Source organism: Medicago sativa, chromosome 8 (genome assembly GCF_051527215.1).
Source record: "Medicago sativa cultivar Bolivia chromosome 8, Bolivia_mono, whole genome shotgun sequence".
NCBI classification, from domain to species: domain Eukaryota; kingdom Viridiplantae; phylum Streptophyta; class Magnoliopsida; order Fabales; family Fabaceae; genus Medicago; species Medicago sativa.
This window is the reverse complement of record NC_140756.1, coordinates 26,974,815-26,997,557: the sequence shown is the minus strand read 5'-3', so window position 1 is coordinate 26,997,557 and position 22,743 is coordinate 26,974,815. Positions and strand designations below refer to the sequence as shown.

At 32.8% G+C, this 22,743-nt stretch overlaps 4 protein-coding genes and 1 long non-coding RNA gene across 13 annotated transcripts; 1 reads left to right on the top strand and 4 right to left on the bottom strand.

The window, feature by feature from the left end:
- Positions 1–3,384: 3,384 nt before the first annotated feature.
- Positions 3,385–7,266, bottom strand: LOC146898006 (uncharacterized). 9 transcript variants are annotated; one of them, XR_015022939.1, is made up of 6 exons: positions 7,127–7,266; positions 5,725–5,953; positions 5,455–5,539; positions 4,903–5,034; positions 4,238–4,299; positions 3,385–3,912 (listed from the first exon to the last, which is right to left on the bottom strand). It is a non-coding gene; the product is annotated as an uncharacterized LOC146898006 (long non-coding RNA). The 9 variants fall into 9 exon arrangements; XR_015022935.1 differs by having other exon boundaries at positions 5,283–5,539; positions 7,127–7,260; XR_015022940.1 differs by having other exon boundaries at positions 5,455–5,490; positions 7,127–7,260.
- A 1,753-nt stretch (positions 7,267–9,019) lies between these two features.
- On the bottom strand, positions 9,020–10,279 carry LOC146898005 (F-box/kelch-repeat protein At3g06240-like). The gene has a single exon (XM_085736495.1). It carries the CDS (start codon positions 10,277–10,279, stop codon positions 9,020–9,022), a length of 1,260 nt encoding a protein of 419 aa, XP_085592621.1.
- A 3,598-nt stretch (positions 10,280–13,877) lies between these two features.
- Positions 13,878–14,532, bottom strand: LOC146898004 (uncharacterized). Its single transcript, XM_085736263.1, has one exon. The coding sequence runs from the start codon at positions 14,426–14,428 to the stop codon at positions 14,078–14,080; it is 351 nt and encodes a 116-aa protein (XP_085592389.1). The 5' UTR covers positions 14,429–14,532; the 3' UTR covers positions 13,878–14,077.
- Positions 14,533–18,819: 4,287 nt separating this feature from the next.
- On the top strand, positions 18,820–19,443 carry LOC146898003 (uncharacterized). Its single transcript, XM_085734264.1, has one exon. The coding sequence runs from the start codon at positions 18,885–18,887 to the stop codon at positions 19,233–19,235; it is 351 nt and encodes a 116-aa protein (XP_085590390.1). The 5' UTR covers positions 18,820–18,884; the 3' UTR covers positions 19,236–19,443.
- Positions 19,444–19,609: 166 nt separating this feature from the next.
- Positions 19,610–21,955, bottom strand: LOC146898002 (uncharacterized). The gene has a single exon (XM_085736262.1). The coding sequence runs from the start codon at positions 21,900–21,902 to the stop codon at positions 20,385–20,387; it is 1,518 nt and encodes a 505-aa protein (XP_085592388.1). The 5' UTR covers positions 21,903–21,955; the 3' UTR covers positions 19,610–20,384.
- Between the last annotated feature and the right edge of the window lie 788 nt (positions 21,956–22,743).

The window sequence follows — 22,743 nt, the reverse complement described above, 5'->3', positions numbered from 1 at the left end:
ATATGCAAGGACGCATTCATTATATTTTAGAAAAGTTGTGTTACTTTATTATTGTACGAACACACATTGTTGTATAAGATATTCATTCGAAGTTTTTATGTTGTATATTTTTAATGTATCCAGTACTAAATTAATGCACACGCTAAATTTTCTAGATACGTTTAGTGTGGGTATTACAGTGGCTGAGTTATATTTTGCATTCGCCTAAGTGGCTGGAACATATATTTTTTCAAATAATTATCATGACATGGCATATGCATAGCATGTGTGGTTTGTTTCATTATCATGATATTTGCATAGCCTGTGTGGCTCGTTCTTAGCCTGTGTGGCTCGTTTTTTTAGCATGTGTGGCTTGTTTATATTCGGATCATGTAGTGATTAAGAGCATGCATCTCATGCATAATTTCATTTAAGTTCTTTTCTTAAAATATGACTTGAGTGTATTTTTATTTCTTTTTGATCGAGAAGATTTTATACTATCTATTTTAGAGCATTGTTTCTTATGCTTTGAGTATGAACCAACTTGGATAAGGAAATTGACCCTTACATTAGAGTAGTGGTATTTGTACACCTCTTTCTATAAAACTTCCATGACAACTTTGTTATTCTCTATTTTGTTTGGTCAAAACTCAAAATCAATAGAGAGAGAGAGAGAATAAGAATATAATGCGAATATAAGAGAGAAAGTTGTCAAAAAGTTGTTAACAAATTGGTTGTACAAATATCATTTCTCCTTACATTAATATAAGAGTAGTGATATTTGAACAACTTATTTTAGACAACTTATGTGACAACTTCTTTTTTCTCTTTTTTCATTGGCCAAATACAATGGAGAGAGAAAAAGGAAGAGAGATAACAAGAGTACAATGTGAATATGAGAGAGAAAGTTGTCAAAAAGTTGTCACAAAGTGGTTGTACAAATATCATTTCTCTTAATATAATGTTGTAGGTAACAAAGATGAAATATGAAGCTTGATGTGTGATGAAACGCTTACGGGAAAAATTGAGGTTTTCAAGGAAAAAGAAGACTAGTTTTCATTAATTTCTAACAGTAACTTTTATAATATTTTTGAACTCTATTATTTTTCCGTTAGGAAATATTAATCATAAAAAAAGTAATTTTCTATTATTTTTCCGTTCAATTTTTTTTAAACAAGTGAATATTTTTTAATCTCTTGTCCAATGTGAAACTGTTAAACAATATTGTTGGACTATGTAATAAAGATGCTGTTTCATCAAGAAACTTTCACGGATAACATATTTGTGTAGAATTAGTGTATTATCCTCCGGATACTTTCAATTAGAGCTTTGTGTATTGTGTATCAAGAAACTTTCATAGATAATCAAGCTTGGTTTTTCTCCAGTGGACTTGTTTTTTTAGTTCATATGAAGTAAAAATATCAGTCGAGAGAATGAAGGTGGGTGAAAAACACAAGAAATAGGGATTTAAATTAATTTGTGTTTTAGTATTTCAAAACTTTTTATTTGAACAATCATTTCGTTTAAGGTAGCTTTGTTGGTAAAAGGTTGAACATAATAGTTCTTTATCAAAACATTAAACTTTAGTTTAAAATAGTAGAACGACAAGGTGAAGATAAATCATAGAAAGAGATAGAGAAAAATAATCAACAATGATTTATACTTGTTTACTATCAACTTGATAGCTAGTCCAGTCCAATTATGATGACCAACTTTCCATTTTCCTAACCATGGTGATCTTTGCCATTAACCCGACCAAATAACCATGATAAGTTTACCTGGATCAATATTTAAAGTCTTGGTAGACTCTCCCAAGTGTTTTTAGTTATTCTTAATTTTTACCAGTTTCCACTGACGGGGAGTGAAACACTTCAAAGGTTCAGTTTATATCAGTGTGATACAACGCCATGGTTTAGTTTTACAAGTTTACAATACAAACTCCTATATCAATTCAAGATTCATATGTTGATAGAAAACTTCAGAAAGTGCACATGGATTGTCATTTCAACTCGGAAACTAGCATTACTTATTATAACATAAATAAAAACAAATAAAAAAAATAAAGGAGGTAAATTAGGGGTTTTTTTAAAGTTTGATTTGATTGTGCAAAGCAACAGTGAGTTAGTAACTTGGTTTAATTGCAGAATGTTATTGGCGGTTAGAAATCTTCGAATTCCCTCTATTTATTTGTTGGATTTAAAATACAAATCATCATTCAGTTATACGACAAATGTTATATTTAAGCTATGAGTTCGTGGGGCAGTATGTCCCTCATACTATAAAGTTTCACTTGCTAATCACTCTAGGGTTATATGCAACACTAAAGGGTTCAGGGTCGTCAATCCCACAGAGGTCAGTAGGCCAACATACGAAATATTATAGTGGGTTCTTACTCTCTTAGAGGTAATTGAAACATAAAAGAATTAAGATTCCTAAATTTTCATTTAAAGGGTCCAACTTCGTCTATGAATCTTAGAGGTTCATAACATATTCTCTATTACCTTAGTAGTTCTACAAACAGACATCACTATCTCTTCTAGCTTACCAAAGGGAGAAGAATAAAATTAATATGCAATGTTCTGAAAAGAGTGTTTGCTCTATTTCTATGTTTATACATGAGCCATAGGTATGCCACACTCCCTAAGTTAATGAAAGCATTAAGACTTTTGCATAAGAAAAGTCAATATAAATTATAGCATAATTGAATAAAAAAATTGATTTAAAAAGATCCAACAATAAAATAGAGGTTTATCTTAGAATGCTACCTTAGGATTTAGTTACTCATGGTAACTAAAGATAAAATTACAAAAGAATAAAACGTACCCTAGAGACTAAGGATGAAGAGAGAGACTCCTTTCTTGAAGCTCCTAGTGTTGGCCCTCCTTTTGAACCGCTTCGTTGTGAATGAATAATTGAAAATTAGAGGATTTGTATTTATAGGTTGATTTCCAAGTGGATTTAGGCTAAAAAAATGGGCTTTTCCCAAAATCGCTAGTGCAGAAAACACTTTTTAAATCAGGTGAAAAAGAATTTTTAAATCGGTTCTGTATCCGATTTATAGGTGGCCGATTTAATAAGTGTTTCATTTTTAAGTCGTTCGTTTGACCCGATTTAAATTCTTTTTTATACATCGGGTAACCCGATTTAAAATGTGTAAATTAAATCGGTTAGCCACATTTAAAAAGTTCATCTGTTTTCAAGTTCGAATTTACCCGATTTAAAATCTTCCATTTTATATCTGTTCACCCGATTTAAAATGTAGTTTTTTTTAAAAAAAAATATAGTTTTCTTTTTTTTTTTTCTCCTATATTGTACATGATTGTGATGAAACAGAACATTATACACGATCATTTAATATAAAATATTATCATAGAAACTTAATTTCATAGCAACTTGTAAATAAAATCATCCACAAAATCTAAACATTGTCATTACTTCACACTTAACACAGCAGTTGATTTACACCTAGTTCAAGGACTTCAAATGAATCCAAGAATCGATGCTATTACATAATTTTGGCACAACTTAATATTTTAATAGCATGCAACTAAAACACATTTAAAAGAAATTCTACAATGATATCACTAGGTTGATCAATCAATGAAACATTTAGATATTTGATTTCAAAGATTTGAACAAGCTAAAATTGATTGATAATGAAAAGAACAAATACATTACACATCTCTTCAAAAAACAAATACATCATATATCATTGGAAATATAAAATGAGTAGCTTCTACCCTAATTTACGCAAATCAAACAAGTGTAATTCAAATGACACAAATCGTATGTCAACTAAAGTGAATCTCTGACCAGTCTCTAGAAGAGCTCATCTCCCTTGAACATGCTCATCTCCCCTGAACTTGCAGCAATCATATGTGCAAACTTTGCCCAACAGTGTGTATAGAGCTCAGTGTGCATTTTAAATCAAAGCTGAGAAGCCACACATCATAAATTCAGTACAAGTAGACTATTCAGTACCTATAGTTTCTTAAACACTAGTTTAGTGATTACTCACAAAACACAACAATTTGGTAATAAAGAATACAATTTCATCCTTCACAGCATGAGTGAAATTTTTATTCTCAGTCATATATTATGTCTGTGCAAACAACATAAACTTAAATGGTATAAAATCAATTGACATATCGACCCAGATTCGATGGTCTAACTTAAACATATAACTTAAACATATCAGGATTGTAATCTACTATTGGATATTAGCCATGAGTGACTAATTTTAATGAATTTTACATACCTAAGCCAATTGCATCAGAACCCTTCATGATTTTCAGCCTTTTGCATGTGTCAATGAAGATCCTGCAGACAAAAGAAATATAACAGTTAAGAATAGTATGCAAAATAGAGTGCAGTGAACAATTAGTTGATTTTGTTCCATCAGTCTTCAAGTTGACAGTTTGTTCGTACAAATAGTAGTAATTTGCAACACTTAACGCCTAGGAACAAACATGGATATATTAACACATTTCAATAGGAAGCAGGCTGAAATGTGTCAAAAGATTCAATTCTGCAACAAAGTATAAGCTGAAATCAAGTTCCTAAGTTTGCACTCTTCATCTATAAAACAAAATCCATAAGACCATAACATACTTAAACTTTTATGTTCCTAGCATTCATCACCACGGTTGTTTTCAATTGTCAGTTTTGTTCTTCACTGAGCAAAATTTTCACTAGCATTAATCTAAATTTTTTTTAGTTATCTTTAACTCATATCCAAGTAAAATTATATCCAAACTAAGAAGCATATTCAGAACTGACATATTCAAGTTTCCATGACTGACATGTTTTAATTCATTGCAGCTTGATTAGACAATTAAAGTTTCCATGACTGACATGTTTCAAAATTAGTGTACACACCCCGAATTCGAAATATTGAATTTCAGAACTGATTAAGGAATTTACCTGATCAAAATTTAGAACTTCTTCTGCTTGATGATCAACTAAAGCAATTGTGATGGCAGATGGCCTCTGAAATGGACTAGAGATTTTTGGAGGGATTCCCAGGCATCAGCAACCAGCAGGTAGTCTGATGACCTGATGCCAACAAATATGGCATTAAAAGTTGAACTTCAAATGCATAATGAAACTTATAATCCCAACATATATACTAATACATATTCTAATATTGTGCTATGTTAATTAACGCTCACAAAATACGTATAGACAGGCCATGAAAAATAACATATAGATATATCTAATCATGAACTCGGGAAACAGTCTATATGGTTCTACAAATTCAGAAAACCAATAATTTTTATCGCAGGAATGTTATAAAAGTTTACCTCAAAATCCCCAATGTTCAGCTCATCAACTAATTAAGTAAAAATTCTAATATACTCAAAATCTGGAGTCATTTTTTCAGATGAACCGGCAATATCAAAGTCACATTGATAAAATTCAGGGTATCTTCCTTTAGATGAATTGTCACTTCTGTAGACTTTAGCTATTTGGTACCTTTTTAAAGATGTCAGACCATCCATAGCTGCAAATCTAGAAAACAGAACTGTCAAGTCATACCTCCAAGAACAGAGCTCCCCACCTTGTTAAACAAGTTGATTACCAGATAGCATGAGGCGAAATTTAACTTTAAAAAGCAGAAATCTAGATTCATGAACAACTTGTTTCACTTATAGAGAAAAAATGTTAAAAAATTTCACTTATTTGAATGCTGTAAATATTCTTAAAATCAACTCAACTAGTAAAGAAGTGAATAAGCAATAATACCTTATCAGCAATATCAAACCAACTTTGAGTCTTCTCCATATTTTCCTATGAGAGCTTCTCTCAATTCAAAGACCTGTGTATCCAAGGTTGTGGCGCCATGCCTCTCAAAAACTTCTACTATTACTGAAAATGCATTCTTTCTAATAGTCATTTGTTCTTTAGCGAAATCATGTGTCCCCTGATATTGTCACATTGTGATACTCAAGGTAAAACAACCAACAATTGCATCCTAACAAGGAACATAAATAAACAAAATATTCAACAATCTATAGAAAACAACTTTAAATTAAATGCCTCAAGATATCAATTTATAAAGGACCACCAATGTCTAGTTCTACAGTACACGACGTTTAATTGGATTATATTATACATGATTAATAAACTAATATATTATAGAAGCTTTCAAAGATGAAAAAATGATAACCAATGTAATCGAAAATCCAGTGTCAAACACCCCACAACTTAATGATAAAAAAGATACATAAAAGGCACATCACAACCATGTTGATTAGAATAATTTATTTAGTCAAAATGGTTTTAGAGATTACTTTTAGTTTATAATAATACAATCCCAAGTATTGCTACTGACAACAGAAGTTATTTATATGCTTTTAACTTACTTTAGTTCATAATTGAGAAGTACATGAACAAGGTGCTCAACATTGAACTTCTTTTCACCAATTCTCTTCCTATAAATTGCCCCTTCAATGCACATACGGGTAAAACATTGAACCTGAATCATGAAGTCCTTGTACAATTAGTATCCATAGAAACCAAAGGTTTTTATTCACTATTATATATCTCCACATGAGAACCTTAATAACACAGGACAATAGCTTCTTCAAAAATGAAAAAACAAAACCACACAGAACAATAGAGAATATACTAAAACAAGGACTTTATAGAGAACCTAAACCTGAACTCCTTGTAGAATTAATATGTAATTAACACCATGGAATTAATATGAGAAATGACTCAAAAATACCATTACTAAAAATCTCCAGTGCATATAAGAAAGCATAATTCATAGATTGAGCATTATAGCAGCAACTTTCTTGAGGAAAAATCAACATGAACGAAAAGTTTCTTAAATTTAGCAAACATGACTAACACATTGTAACGTTGAGACAAATGCACGAGGTAAGGATGCCATCTTGAAGTCATACCCTTACCCAATTCATATAAAATAACACTAAATCAAATAATCACTTACAAGAACATTTATCAAACAATTTGTGTTAAACCAGCAACAAATCAAATAAATGTAAACCGGAGCCATGAATTGCATGTTACCAAAATCTCGAAATCCACAACACATATTACAAAACGCTAGAATCGCTAGAAGGAAATCCTAATCAAAATCACGAAATCAAATAAGACGAGGAAGAGGAAATTTACTCACTAATAGTGACAACTTCGTGTAGATCTACGAGATAGCGATTCTTCTGCTTTCAAATCGCAAACCCTTGTGTAGATCTGCGAGATAGAGATTCTTCTACTTTCAAATCGCAAACCCTAGATTTGACATCTACAGATTGCGTGTTTTTTTTTGGACAAACTAGTGAATTTTGTTTTAATAGTTTTTAATTTATTAAAAACCATTTTTAAGTCAGGTGGACCAATTTAAAAAAAATCTTTGTTAAAGCCTTATCACCGTTTGAGTTTTTAAATCATGTGGATACCAACCTATTTAATATCCCTGTGTTAAAAAGTGATTTTTGTACTAGTGTATCTCGTAGAGAAAAATAGCAAAAAGCAGTTTTTTCCTTGGAGATGCACGCGCCTCATGCGTGGGATCGCATGCTTCGTGCCCAGTGCAATTTTTTTTACTGGTTCGCACATCCGAGGCACGCTAGTGATGTCCTTCATTGTGCTTTCTTCTTTCTCTTGGCCTTTTTGGTTGTTTTCTTCCTTAAAACTTGTCTTTTGGCTTGGAATAGAATTTCTCCATTTTGTAATGTCTTCAGATGACTCTTGAATCATCATCCATATTGTCTTCCTAAATTCTCAAGAGTTGCTTTGTTTTACTGATTTGCATGACTTTGCAGTCAATTACATCAAAAACACCTAAGACCATTACGAAATAATAGCATGATTGGCATGATTTGTATGATTGTGGATTCTTTAAGAACTGGTTGGTTTTCAAAAGCTAGAATTACACGACTCGAAAAGAAAACATTACAAAATGTTCCAAAAACCATAAGCAGTTGTTTTAAATCTCCTCTAAATTGGATAAACACTTGATTATAATTACTAGAAAAAATGTTGAAAAAAATGTAAGAAGACACATCATCATACGTACTATTACTTGATTGATTTACCACTAATCTAGGCTAACTCTCACTTTGAGAGGATTTACAATATGGTCCTAAATTGACAGAAGGAAGATTGAGCAACATCAGCCCCAAAGCCATGTTATAACATGGCTCTATCCCAATGCTAAATTCCTGAAATGCAATTTTGATGCACCTTTTTCTCATAATCGTGACTTGGTAGGTATAGGCATTTGTGTGAGGGTGTGGTCTATGCAATGAATCATTGAAATGGGAATGTGGTCTTTGAGCTTGATCTTGACTCGTTTCACAATCCTCAAACAGATAGATCGGAATTCTGTTGTATCATTCAGTTATGTCGTACTTTATTTCATAATTTCCAAAACTCCATGGTTGAATTCTCTTGGGGGAAAGCAAATAGAGACATGGCTTGTCCTCAAGTTTTTCATCATATTCCAACCTCATTTGATAAAATACTAATCAAAGCACAAAGTATGCTACGATTAAGGTAGAAAATAATACATCAAAAACCAGTCTAATGTACTGCATAAATACACAAGCAAAGCAATAATCCAATTTATGTTAGCCATCAACACAAACGCTTAATGCGCCAATATCAGCGATCTCCCTTCATTTAATTGGCATCAAGTCACACAATTTCGAACAATTCGCAAAATAGAAAATATGCTGCATGAAAGAAAGTCAGAAACTAATAACCATAACAATTGCTGCAGCATTAGTATATAAAATAGAGGTAATTCAATTCAATAAAACTAAAATAACATTAATACAATGGAAATAGATACCAGTGCAGTATGCAAATAAAAAGAGATTGAAGCATAGAAAAATTACAAATGTGTTTATTTCTCCAATACTTGATATTATTCAATAAATAACTTAATAACTTTCCTCTTCGACTTGTCAAAAAAAAAAAAACATTCCTCTTCGTCAAAATCATAAATCTAATAACATTGTTCATCAATCTCTTGGTTAAATACTTAGAAATTTGAGTACACAAACAATTAACTATTCATTATTCCAAAAGAAAGAAGGTTTTTCTTATAAGTTATAATTTGCAACCTTCGTTGCTCTCCATTAAGCCAAACTTCTTCAATCCTTTCGGTACTTAAATCAAAACATGCTAACTCCATATCTTCTTTTATGTAGAAGATAATGCTCTTTATTCCTACTGCGATAGGACGGATAATACCAGGTAAAGGTCCAACAACAAAAAGTTTTGTCCACGATTCTTTAACACCAAGTTCACCCAAAACCCATATGTGAATACAAGAAGTCATGAGGACAGTACAAATGAAAGCAACATAACCATTTAATACCACCAATTTTGTCTCCAACTTCCTGCGATTGAAATCATAGATAGAGTATACTCCCTCTAAGGATGTCTCTTTACTAAAGTCAAATGAAGGTAGGTTTGTTACAAAAAATATCTCATTGATAAAGTCAAACGACCCCATATCATTATCTAGGCCCAACCAATGGCAAAATTCATTCAAATTAACCTGACAACGCTCATCCCAAGAATGCATAACATCATCGTTGAGTTTCCTCCAAGAGTTACTTCTGAGGCTGTATATCTCCCAATAATTAGGGTCATACATATTTATTGGCACACCATCCCAAAAATCATCATTATCATCAATCTCTAAGTCCATCTCCCAGAAAGGGCTATTCTTCTCTGGCAAAATTACCCAAGCACCTTCGAAAAATATGTGACAATTAACAATTCGAATAATCTTATAATCATCCCTAACACGATCGTAACCAAATGAAAAAGGTTGAGTATTAAACTCAATGTTCTCGTATGGTCGATGGCTACAAGGAACGGTCTTAAATTCCCTGGTGGCTGGATTCCACAATACAATGGTCATGGGGTCAAGAAAACCTTGAGAGAGACAAAGAATGCCATTAACACTAGCTGAACACCAATTGCGAATAAATGGACAACCCTCTCGTTGAAAATGAAGAGGAGGTGGCAACTCTAATCTGACTCTATTCTCAAAACTCTCACCGGAAAATGTGTACAGAGAGTCGTGATTTAGGAGAAGATTTGTGTTGTCGTCTTCCTCATTATGTTTGGATATGAAATTAGTGCGAAACATGTTCATGAAATGAGAGTTTTGAAATAAAAGAGACCATGATTTCTTAGCATAGGTGAATCGTGTGAGAGATTTAAGAGGCAATTTGGAGAGTATAGAGAGAGCAATGTCGTCGTGTATATGCGAGGGAGTACTAACCTTCTTCATATCAGTTGCAGCAGCCATGGATTGAAACTGAAAGAGAGAAAAGCACTGAAGTGAGATATATTTGCTCTGCTTGTTGGGTTGAGTCAAAGTTGCAAACTGTGGAATATATTTTCAATATTTTTCATTTTTGGTATGTTTTCTCCGACAAAATTAATCAGCTTTCATTACCATTTAATTACCAATTAAATGTTTTAATTCTGGTACAAAGTCAATATAATAGATTTATGATTATTCAACGATCAAGCTATCAATTACATAATTATGGATAAAGATTCTCTCCCGAAATTTTCTCCTGTGGGACAATCTACTACATTAAAGCCTATCCCTTTTTCATATTTCCTCATGACTCTCCCCTGAAATAGGAAATATACTCATGCCTTTTATTTTAGACGGCTTGATATGACGAAATTCAGTTATCACAGCCTGTAGGGATCATTTTTCAGTCACTTTACAAACTCTCAGGTAGAGTTTAATCGGAGACAAACAAATGTGTTAGTTATGGTTTAGCAATGCGAGGCCACTTTATCGGATAACCTCAATATTTATTTTGAAATACCCTGTTGTATTGATAAGCTTCATATTAATGAACGATATTCTTTCTTTAAAAAAAATGATAAATTATGGGTGCGAACCTGGTTCCATCCTAGCAGTCTAGTCCAAAACGTTTTCTTGGGACTGCAGCAACAACAACAACAAAGAATGACAAAGGATACAAGAGCTATTGTCCAATTTATTTTTGAGCTAGAAACTATGCATCACTTTAGCAAATATTGTTCTTTTATGAACAATGTAATAAAGGAACAATCAAAATCATTATTTTGTTTTAACAAAATATCCTTACAACTTTCCAAACACAATGATGCATCCTTGCTTCCTAACTGCAATCGGCAAAAACTTAATCATTGTCTTTACAAGATGTTTGGGAACACGACTCTTAGCGCTTAGATCGTTTTTACCCTCCTCTTTTAGAAGACATTAAATATTGGAACAAATATTACATGTCCTAACTTGGTGAACTCATATTGAAGATCTTTGAGTGTGGAATGATACTAATGGTACTTACTCTGCGGCTTTGGTGTAAGCTTGGTTGCTTTAGAGAAATAGAGGTCACTACAACGCTCTAGACTCGAAGTAGGTTTAGAAGTGTAGTACTTCTACAAAACCTTAATTATTTTTATCTGGTTGATCACTCATAATGTTCATCCGACTAACAAGTTGAGATTTATTAAAAGCTTAGGAGCCTCGGCGAAGTGTCCACTTTGTTTAGGTAATGTTGAATCTACTCTACATTGTCTGCGTGACTTCCCTCATGCTCATGAAGTCTGGGAGCACATTGGTATTTCCAATTCTCCCCGTTTTTTTTTTGCTGAGACAAGTGCCATTGCTTGGATCAAAACTCAATTACCAAGAAATAGTTAATGCTTGTTCCTTTCCGGTCTTTGGTGGATTTGGTGTTGGAGGAACAATAGTATTTTTGGCGATGCAGTTTGGGAGATTCAGACCGTTATCAATAAGATTAGGTTCACTACAGATGATTTTTAGCCACTACCTAAATCATAGGAAGGCGTTTGATTCATTCGGTCAACCGGTGATACGTTGGAACCCCCCCTCTCCACTTTTTTGTATTAAAATCAATGTCGACGACAACTGTAATCCTTCGACGTCTTTAATGGGAACATGTGGTAATAATGATACCACATGTTGGGAGGCCGGCTTCAATTTTGAGAGCCATGGTGACGAAGAGAGATTGGAGGGTTCATTTCAATCATGTTCTTCGAGAAGCAAATGTGTGTTCATTTTCTGGCAAAATATTGTGAACAACTAACTGTTCAGGGTGGAAGAGGTGGGAGGTTGCGCCTTCCTTGATGGGTGCTCTGATACTCAACGGTTCTATTAATGAAAGACTTTTAATACAACTTCCTTTTTGAAAAAAAAAAAGAAGGGAATAAACCTTGCTCAAGTTTTTTTTTTTTTTTGCTTGATAAAGATAGACTTGACGACTAAGACTTGCCTTAATTAGTGTACGCCATTTACATATCCTTTAGTAGACATGGCAACAATACCCGTCCCCATGGGTACCCGCCCAAACCCACCCCGATTTGACGGGTTTTCCTCGCTTTGACTGGGTTTGGGTATGGGTTTGGGTTTTCCCCGATTTTAAAACACGGGTATGGGACGGGTAACGGGGTTATATGTACCCACCCCGAACCCATACCCATACCCGTCCCAAATGTAAAAAATTATTTTTTTACCCCTTTTTATATAAATAGAAACATAATCCTAGATCATGTTATGTTATTTGGTTTAATAATTCCCATGATATAAAAATTGCCTTTGATTTTTAAAGGAGCAATCAAATCATTATGTTAAGGAAATGTTAAAGGGAACATAATGCTTTACAAAATTGCCAATGGGGTTGGAAAAAAAAAACTTTTTTTTATTAAAAAATAATTCACTGCGGGTACGGGGATGGGGATGGGATCCCCGAACCCGTCGGGGATGGGATCCCCGAACCCGTCGGGGACGGGGATGGGGTTCGATTTCTCATCCCCGTTGGGTATGGGTAGGGTAACGGATAAGTATATGAGAATAGGGTATGGGGATGGGGAAGGTAAAACCCGTCCCCACCCCGCCCCATTGCCATGCCTATCCTTTAGCCACATATATAACAAAATAATCTTAACTTATTGCGTAAAAAACAAAATCATTTAACTATTAAAAGAAAAATCTTATAATTATTGACGATCATAATACTCAAGACTTGCACGTATAGCTATGTGTCTCTGAAAAAGATTCCTTGACAATGAAAGCTTTGGAAGTTTTTCTCTTAATGCGAAAGCTTTGGAAGCTTGTTCTTTTATCTTGTCATCAACTGCATATTCATTATTCACTAAGGTTAATGCCATCATTGTTAGGTTTCACAAGGAAGCTTGGAAGATCACCCATTTTAGACTAACAATATAAGTGAGAGAAACATGGTACTTTACCTATGGGTTTATGGATTCTTTCATTAATGAAGTGTTCAACCTCATTTTTTTTTAAACAATACGAGATTTTTAATTCACACTTACTACACAACGATCATAACTTACAAACTATATATATAATGTATGGTGACACAAAATATTTAGTTCCTCCTTAAAAAAAAAAAACATATTACCAACCATTATAGTGATACAAATATATGAACATGTAGCTAGTACTCTAACTGACAAGTTTTCCATAAACAAAATCACAACTTTCACCAATGAATCAATTAAACGTTTTATAACACACTTCGGATTAAATTTAATTTCAAGTTTTTTTTTTTTTTTTTGAAAGAAAAATTTAATTTCAAGTTAACTTCCACTCCTTAATTTAATTTCAAACTGAATTTCAAAGGTAGGTATAACCACATAATTGATCGAACAAGATGTTAATTTTTTTTTCTTATTTCATATTTTACTTGACATTTAAAGGTTTTCATAAAAAAAAATTAACTTTATGACATGATTACCTCACAAAGAGGTGACCTACGGGCCAAAAGCTACCTCACTTAATAGTATAAGACTTCGTTGTTATGTTTATGAATAATTATCAAACTTATAGCCAAAACTTGAGAAGAAAAAAAAACAACTTTCGTAATGTTGTTGATATAAAACATATAGTTCCAATGTTCATATATGGTATTTACATAATTATATAACTATTACAAGTATCAAGAGAGGCAGAAAGTAAGAGGGTGATGATCAATGACTATAGAAATCGAAGATTAATTGTTCCTCCTCTAACAAGAAGCAAATTCCTATAAATTACACAAAACAAAGAACAACAATTCTAGGTATGATTATATGAAGGTGTAATCTTGATAACAAGGCCAGGGAAGACATCATCAGGCTCATGAATATGAGGATTATTCTCAACAATAAAAGGATCATTACACTTATCACTAATTGTGTTAAGTGTCTCACCTTCACCAACCACATAGATTTCGTCGCATGGTTTGCACAAAAGATGGTTACTCTCTATGATGTTGTGATATTCTTGATCATTTTGAACCATAGAGCTATCTCTGTAAATGGTTAGAAGTATGAGGGCTACAAGAACAATAGCACAATACCATGAAGTTGCATCAGCTATGGCTTTTGAACTTAAGTTTCGTCCCTTTCTTGAGTTGAAAGAAACCATGATGATCAAGATAAAAGTGAGAAAGATTGATGAGAGAAAAGAATGGTTTGGAAAGTGATTATTATAAAGAAAAAGTAAAGATGGAGCATGATGTGTGTGTGAGGGTTAGTTTTGGCGGTTACTAAGAAAAGGGAGTTGAGGTGTGGAGAAAAATGGGGGAAGACGGTGTTTACTCAATCTATCACATTCTTTTTTAGAATAAACTAACTTTTTTTTTTTTTACAAAAGCTAAACTAACATTCTTAGTTCTTATCTTTATGCTCTAATAAATTTTGTTTTTTACATACAATGTTTGTAACAAAATTTGGACCTGTAACGTCTAGCAAACCGCTACAAATTCCTATCCACCAACCCAATTCTGATGGATTATAATTTTTTTTGGTACATTGACAAGTGGAGGAGTCGGGATTTGAACCCCAATATGTCTGACCTAAAATTTTAATATTTTTGTCAGGTGAGCTAGAATTTGTAAACTGTTTTAATATTTTATTCTCGCCAGTAAAAATTCAATCGTCTTGTTAGTCTTGTTCACTCCATAGATGTTTTAAGATATATACAAGACTCAGGGTTTTAGACCTGCTATAAAACTAATCTTATATGTAGTTAATAGAGGGACATCTGAATTTTGGAATATCATTCAAATGGGTAACTTTGTAACCAAAATTGATATTGCAAATTCTCCTAATATATATTATGAGAGCAATCATATTGGTACCATATTGGCGGTCGATCCATTCGTCGAAATTAAACCCTATTTGTTCTTTGCATATATTTATTTTTCATATTTTTCGTAATCTGGTTTCGCGTCCATACACGGGTTTGTTAGGTTGCGTCCATGATTTAATGAATTTTTGTTAAGATAAATTAAGACTGGTCCATGTGGTCTGATTTAGCACGATGTATCTCAGTTTAAATTGTACATGGGTAAGGTCTGATGCCCCCGAACTGTGTATCTCTTTATTTTTTTAATATATTTTTCCTTTTGATTAAAAAAATATGTATGTAGATAGAATTACAAAATTAACATAAAAAAATAAAAATCACAATGATGGGCATCTTGAAAATTCAATGGTGGCTTTGGACTGGTTGAGAGAGGATTCCTGACTTAATGATCACTCCATCCAAGGGATATATTATTATAAAGAATTGGGTTGTAGATGGTGGGCTCTTGAGAAAGCTTATTGAGGTCGGTCATGTTTTATGCGTTTGTGTTTGGCTCACCCATCTGAAGGAGAAACTTGGAAAATCTTAGTTGAGAATTTTGAGCAGCACGTATCATTTGTCACAAGGAATGTTTTTACTTGCATAAGAGCATTGTTATTTATCTAGAGTTTTTATCAATAATTGATCAAGAAAAGGTCTCAATCAATTAAATTTATTATTTGCCAGAAATCAAGGGAGATAATGGTGTGTAATTAAGGAAAGGTGTTAGCAAATGCACTGTTTTGAAATTTTCTTGATAGACAAAGTATCTATCTTTTCCCGTTGCATAAATAGACAAAGTATGCTCTTATTATGTCACAAGATATGAGTAAAATGAAATAAAATATCTTCTTAAAAAATTACGAGTTTCTGTACCAAATAAAAAATTAAGAGTTTAATGGGAGTTTTGTTCAATCATATTTTTCAACATTCAGAATGGCTCTAAAACAATCATGCTATTACAAAAATGAAAGGCTCTCTAACTTTAAACTTTGTTTTACAACAAACAATATATAAATTTCAAAATGCATTTACAGTTAGTGGAAATGATTCTTCAAAATATATCTACAATAAGGGATTTAATATTTCCTCTAAAAAAAATAAGGAATTTAATATTGGTAATATTTTAGAGGCATTGGAAATTTGCAATTGAATGTGATATCACTCAAACAACTGCTTTGAGCAAACAGGAAAAACGCTCTGGATTTCCACAATTATTATTTGTTAAAAATTGAAGTTATTTTTTAAGGGTTGTTAAGAATTGAAGTTAATAAACTAGAAACAATGTTAAATATAGATAGATATTGTGTGAAGTTTGTTAAGTGTATCCTACACCTACTGTAATCAACCTTTTCTTATTCATTCAATTCTAAAATTCATCTTTTTCTTAGTTTATTTTTCTATTTGTTGAGCTCTACCATGCTTCTCAACAAACAATGCACAGATAACATTTACCATGATTTAAATTGCAGTTATTAATTGCTCCGAGGCGCATTGCAGCATGAAATAATTTTATATTTTCATAATCTATATGAAGTTGCACGACCGTGCTACATTTACCCACTATATTAGAGACGTAGAGTCCCAGTTTCCTTTGTAAATATTGATTGTGAGATGCTTGAAAAACACAGTTGAGAAACTGTTAAAGTAAGATTTGTTTATAGATCTTAAGCAAATTGAAATTTGGGGTGTGAAATTGTCTATTGTAGTTTCTGATGTGGTTACAATGTAGACGTACACGTGATTTAAGATCATATCGCAATTGTGGTGAAATATCATTGAGGAGGCTACCACAACAACAATATTATGGCCACAATTGCAAATGTAAACTACAATTTTACACAATGATCACATTCACTATATTTATTGAAGCATATGAGAGAATAACATTGGTTAGAAAGAAGGTGAACTTACACTAACAACATGTCAAAGAAAAATGGAATTGAATGAAATGATCTATTTAATGTATACAATCTTTTTAGAATCAGTTGGATATGTTGTGTTAGCCTTAAAATCATAAGATCATGATTTTCAAGCATTCTTGTTTTTTTACGCATAAGAGTTGAAGTCTTGCGCCCAAAACTTGGCGCTCAAGGGAAGTTGATTTGTGTCTAGGCATAACCTTTGGTGCATAAAATTCGATTTTCTTTTTTTGGAGTCTTGAGGTATCAGAAGAGTTGACTCTAGGGAAACTCCAAATGTTGGTGTCTTTTGGGAAACAAAAATCAAAGGCAAGGAGAGGGAACTCAGAGAGAGAAGTTAATAACTCTTGTTTGAATGATTCTTGTGAAATTCTTGGGTGAGAGCGAACACCATCGAAGAAGAAACTAATAAGGGGTTTTGGATTGACGGATTTGTGGTGGATATCTAGGGTTGGGAAACACATTGTATAATGATTATTATCTTAGAGTCGGTTAAGAGAGGAAAGGAGAGAAATTGAGGATAATTTTTTGGACACTTTTGTAACTCTCTTGTTAATGAGCAGAGATTGAGAAAATAATAGAAATTCATGGTTTGATCACCTTGAAGATAATTTCTTGTAACTCTCTATTATCTCTTGTAAAGACTCATTGATATAATTGATTGAAGAGTGGCACTAGGTCAATTTAGATTGGACGGAGTAACCAAATTCTTGATGTGTTTTTTTATTTTCCTTTATCTTATTAGTTTTTTTTTTTATAATTATTGTGGATCTCTATAAACATACTATTTTTTCTTGAACTGTATTGTTGTTGGTTGCTATTTTCTCCGCATCTACGTTCTTTTTTATTTTGAGCAAGAGTTGAGAAGCACATCAAAGGAATAATCAAAATCCTTCAAAGATCAAAACAAAATAATATTATCTATTCTTCATATTAAAGATCATATTGAAACTATGAAGATCAGTTTCAAGTTCTATGTTCCAAATTTGAAGATCATGTTAGACTTCAGATTGAGAAATTCAGAAAACACCAAAAAAATATCAATGAAACCAACTTCATCTAGGAGTTAGAAGACTAGATTGATCAACAAAAGATAAAATCAAAGAAGAGTTAAACTCTCACTATTGGAAGTAGCTTGGTCATCACCAAGGCAATGTATCACGCAAAGGACAAACAATGTATAGTAGTGGCATCTTTGAAGTGTATACATTTCACACAACCCAAGTATTCTCAAACAATGTATATTTTTCAATAATTTGTTTGGTGATTATATTGTTCAATCATTCATCAAATAATTGACATCTCGTTGTATGAATAATTTATTATTTTTGACATTTGGCTATATGAATATTTTTTTAATTCAAATTTGATAAGACCAATTATATATGTATAATGTATAAAGTATAATTGCCTATTTTGGATCACATATAATGTATAGTAGTGGCATGAAACCCTCTAGCCCCCACCCCCACATGTAAGTCCAAAATAATACTTAAAATTTAAGTCATTAAAATTGTTCAATTAGTGGTTTGCAATGTTTTTTTTTTTTTTTTTGCAGCACTGTGGTTTGCAATGTTGTAGGTCCAAATATAATACAAACTTTGTGTGCACAAAATAAATAGATAAGAAGTAAGAATGTTAGTTTAGCTTAACAAAGAATGTGATTTATAAATAATAAATAAATAAAAGAATGTTATTGATTCACGTAACCGTCAAAAACTGCTCACTCACACACATCGTGCCCCATCTTTTCTTTTTCTTTATAACTTTCCAAAGCACTCTCTTTTTCTCATATCATTCACATTATCTCTCTTTGGTTTCTTGATCATATTATGGCTATTTTCAACTCAAGAAAGGGAGCAATTTCAAGTTCAAAAGCCCTAGCTGATGCAGCTTCATGGTATTGTGCTATTGTTCTTGCAGCACTTATACTTCTAAGCATACTAAGAGATAGCTCTATGATTCCAAATGATCATGATCACAACATCATAGAAAGCAACCATTTCTTGTCCTCGAAACCATGCGACGAAATCTATGTGGTTAGTGAAGGTGAGACACTAAACACAATTAGTGATAAGTGTAATGATCCTTTTATTGTTGAGAATAATCCTCATATTCATGACCCTGATGATGTCTTCCCTGGCCTTGTTATCAAGATTACAACAAATTCACATCATACCTAGCTAGAATTTATTATTGTTCTATGTTTTGTGTAATTTCTACATATTATTGTTACAAAAGAAACATTTTATCTTCAATTTCTAGTCATTGATCATCCATCATCCTTTTACTTTCTACCTTTAAAGATTCTTGTAATAGTTGTAGAATTATGTAAATACATATGAGAATATTTGAACTATATGTTTTATATCAACAAAATTATTTGTGGAACTAATTTCAATCCAAAATATCAACTATAATGAATAGAGATAGACGTGCAAGTCTTGAATATGATCGTCAATATACACAATATTTTTCTTTATAGCTAATTGAGTTTGTTTTTTCCGCAATAAGTTATGCTTATTTTGTTATATATATGGATGAATGGTATGTAAGTGGCTTAAACTAATTAAAGTAAATCTTAGTCGTCAAGTATATCTTTATAAATGAACTTAATCTAATTTTATTTATCATTACTAAGATAATAAGAATTGCTCCAAGTGGGCATAATGTTACTACTACTAGAATTAACTCCACCAATATCTCAGCAACTTATATAGCCAATTCAACTGGAACCTCATAATGCTTCACTCCCAAGTAACCTCTGCCATTTGAGTTCCAATTATGTATAAGGATGCAAATTAAGTACCTTCTTCTAGGCCTAGCCACTGCATAATAATGCTGACAAGCTACTAAATTCAGAATTAAATTAGAGCCCAAGCGCACTCTAAACACCTCCAACAAACTCAAGAATTGAAACCCAACACAGGGAAGCAATCAAAACAAGGCAATAGGATACCCGCCAAGTCTGATAGAGACAACACGCCTCTACAACAGAAAGAGCTCAAAAACAAGCCTCAACCGAACCAAAGGCCACAAACGACAAGAAAACAGACCGCACAAATATACAGCAGTAAATTCAATAGAGAAAACAAGAAAATATTTTTCACAAAATACTCATTTCTAAAAAATCAAAAGTATAAAAAAATGAACATAAAAACATCATCAACTTCAATAATAAACATGACTGTTTGACCTACTAAAATCATTAGGAAGAAAGACATTATTATGCAATGTTTGGGTGAATAGCAGGAATGAAGAAGACCAAGATATGAAAAACTAATTACAACTGAAGATCTAGAAAACATAAAAAAAACGATTAGAATGTAACTTTAGGAAGCTATAACAGTGTGACCGCCACGATGCCTATGGCCAACAACCGCCTGAAAAAGTTCGAGATATCGACTCCTATAGTACTCAAGGGAAAAGCATAGTTGTCTAATTGCCTCCCTCTTCTCCTCAGCCCTATCTGAGATCACACCATTCTGTCTAGTTACCTCTTTTTCAAGTTCTCCCACTCTCAGCTGCAACTCATTTTCATGATTCAGTGCAGTTTTATAGTCGACCATCAGCTCCTTCAGTCTTACTTTTAGCTCCCGAATATAACTCTTCATATCTGATATTTGATCGTCGTGGGAGCATATCTCAGCCAGAATCCTATCAATCTTAGCATTGCCTTCATCTCTTTCAGTCATTAGCTTGCCGAGTTCCTTATTTGCAGCTTCTACATCATGTTTTCTCCGACCAAGTTCTTCCTTCAATGAACTGATTTCATTTTGCAAAACCATTTGTTGAGTAGCATTCAACTCTTCTTGTTTCATCTTTTCAGCTTCATATTCCCTTACTTTGTTTTCTAATTCACAGTTTCTCGACTCATAATCCTCCAATTTAGAGATCAATTGTATTTTGATTTCAGACATCCTGTGAAACCATTTGTTGATTAGCTCGTCTTTCTCCAAAGAGGACTTAGCTTGCGAATCAAGCATAGAGTTCAATTTTTGCACCCAAAGCTCATGGTTTGATTTAACATCCTCGTACACTGTGACCATATCTTCTAGAATTTTAATTTCATTCCTCCTCGAAACTACCTGACATTCTGATTTAGCCAGATTTTCTTGTGCCTCTTTAAGCTGATCTTTCGATATCTTGAGTTGTTCCTTTGCTACCTCAAGCTGTTCCATCAAATTCGTAATCTTGTAGACACAATCCGGAACATGAGTATTCAATTCAGCATTTTTCTTTTGCAGCTCCTCCTCTTTCAAATTCAACTCGTCTCGCGCATTACCAAGCTCATTCTCACTTTTCTCAACTCGAATCTTCAATTTGAAAATCTCTTCTTCTGAAAGCTCTTTTAGCTTACGCACCTCTTCCTCTTTCAGCTTCAATTCTTCACGCACATTATCAAGCTCATCTTCACTATTCTCAATTTGAACCTTCAACTTTATAGTTTCTTGTTTTGAAAGTTGAAATTTATAATTGGAAACTCTCAGCTCTTCCTCCTTTTCATTAAACTTCTTGAGCAACTCATCATAAGTTCCGTTGTCCATCTCCCACGAGTCATCTGTATTTTCCACTCCAACAAACTGGTTTTCTTGTTCTACATCAAGATGATTCTCTTCCAGACTAATACCTTCATGCATGTCATGGCAATTGATTACCGACAAAATATCAGTTTCAGGTTCGGAATCCCATGTCGATAATTGTGATTCATAACCCTCTTTCAGTGAAGCCACAGAGATGTTATCAATATCAGAGCTAAGAGGCAAGTCCATATCAAAAGGTTGAATGTCAGATTTCACAGATGCAGTCTCTACATCACAGCTTAAATCAGAATTGCTAGATCCCTCCATCTGAGATTCTGAAAATGAACTCTATGATAAGAACTCTACAATCAAAAGAACCAAGCACTCTATGATAAGAACTCTACAATCAAAAGAACCAAGCACATGAAGAAAAAAAATAATGTTGAATGAAAACACGTCTACAAAACATACAAAAAAAAACTGCAGCATGAGATGTTTTAACTATAATAACAGGTTTTTTTTTTGTTACTAATAATGGCCTATATATTAGTTTGTTATGTTGATGTTTTTGTTTGTATAATTACGATAGGGTTAGGATGCAACTAGTTATACCTACAAATAAAGAGTCTGTCAAGCTCATCGTTATACAGTGAAAGTTCATAATATATTCTGCACAACACTTGCTGCTTTCTCTCGATTCATATTCCCTGGGATATGATGAATATCTAAGATTGTATCATAAAGCAAAAAACGATCTAAACTAATAAGGTATCATCGTGAAACAAAAGCACGTTCGAAACTCAGTTATTTAAGTTCAAGCAAAATAATTTACTTATGAAAATCATATACGGATTTGGACATGACACTGAAATGTTGACTATTAATATACGTCGATATTGTGTCGATGTCGAATACAAAGACCAGTCATCCCTTCAAAAGTGTCAACGTTAATAAAAAAACAAAGACGAAGAAGAAAACATAAAAAGGTAAAGAGAATAAATCACTGACCTGAATTGAATTATGAGCTGACCTAAAAGAAGAATGAAATGAAAAGCCAAGAATTATTATCATCATCTTTTATAATGGGAAGCGTGATTGAAGGGTTAGCTGATAAGACTTATGATGATGATAAGGCTTCCTATCACCAAGATTATGGGGGTTTGTTATT

Coding starts and splice junctions, on each gene's coding strand:
- LOC146898005 (XM_085736495.1), bottom strand. CDS start 10,279: ATGGCTGCTGCAACTGATATGAAGAAGGTTAGTACTCCCTCGCATATA.
- LOC146898004 (XM_085736263.1), bottom strand. CDS start 14,428: ATGGTTTCTTTCAACTCAAGAAAGGGACGAAACTTAAGTTCAAAAGCC.
- LOC146898003 (XM_085734264.1), top strand. CDS start 18,885: ATGGCTATTTTCAACTCAAGAAAGGGAGCAATTTCAAGTTCAAAAGCC.
- LOC146898002 (XM_085736262.1), bottom strand. CDS start 21,902: ATGGAGGGATCTAGCAATTCTGATTTAAGCTGTGATGTAGAGACTGCA.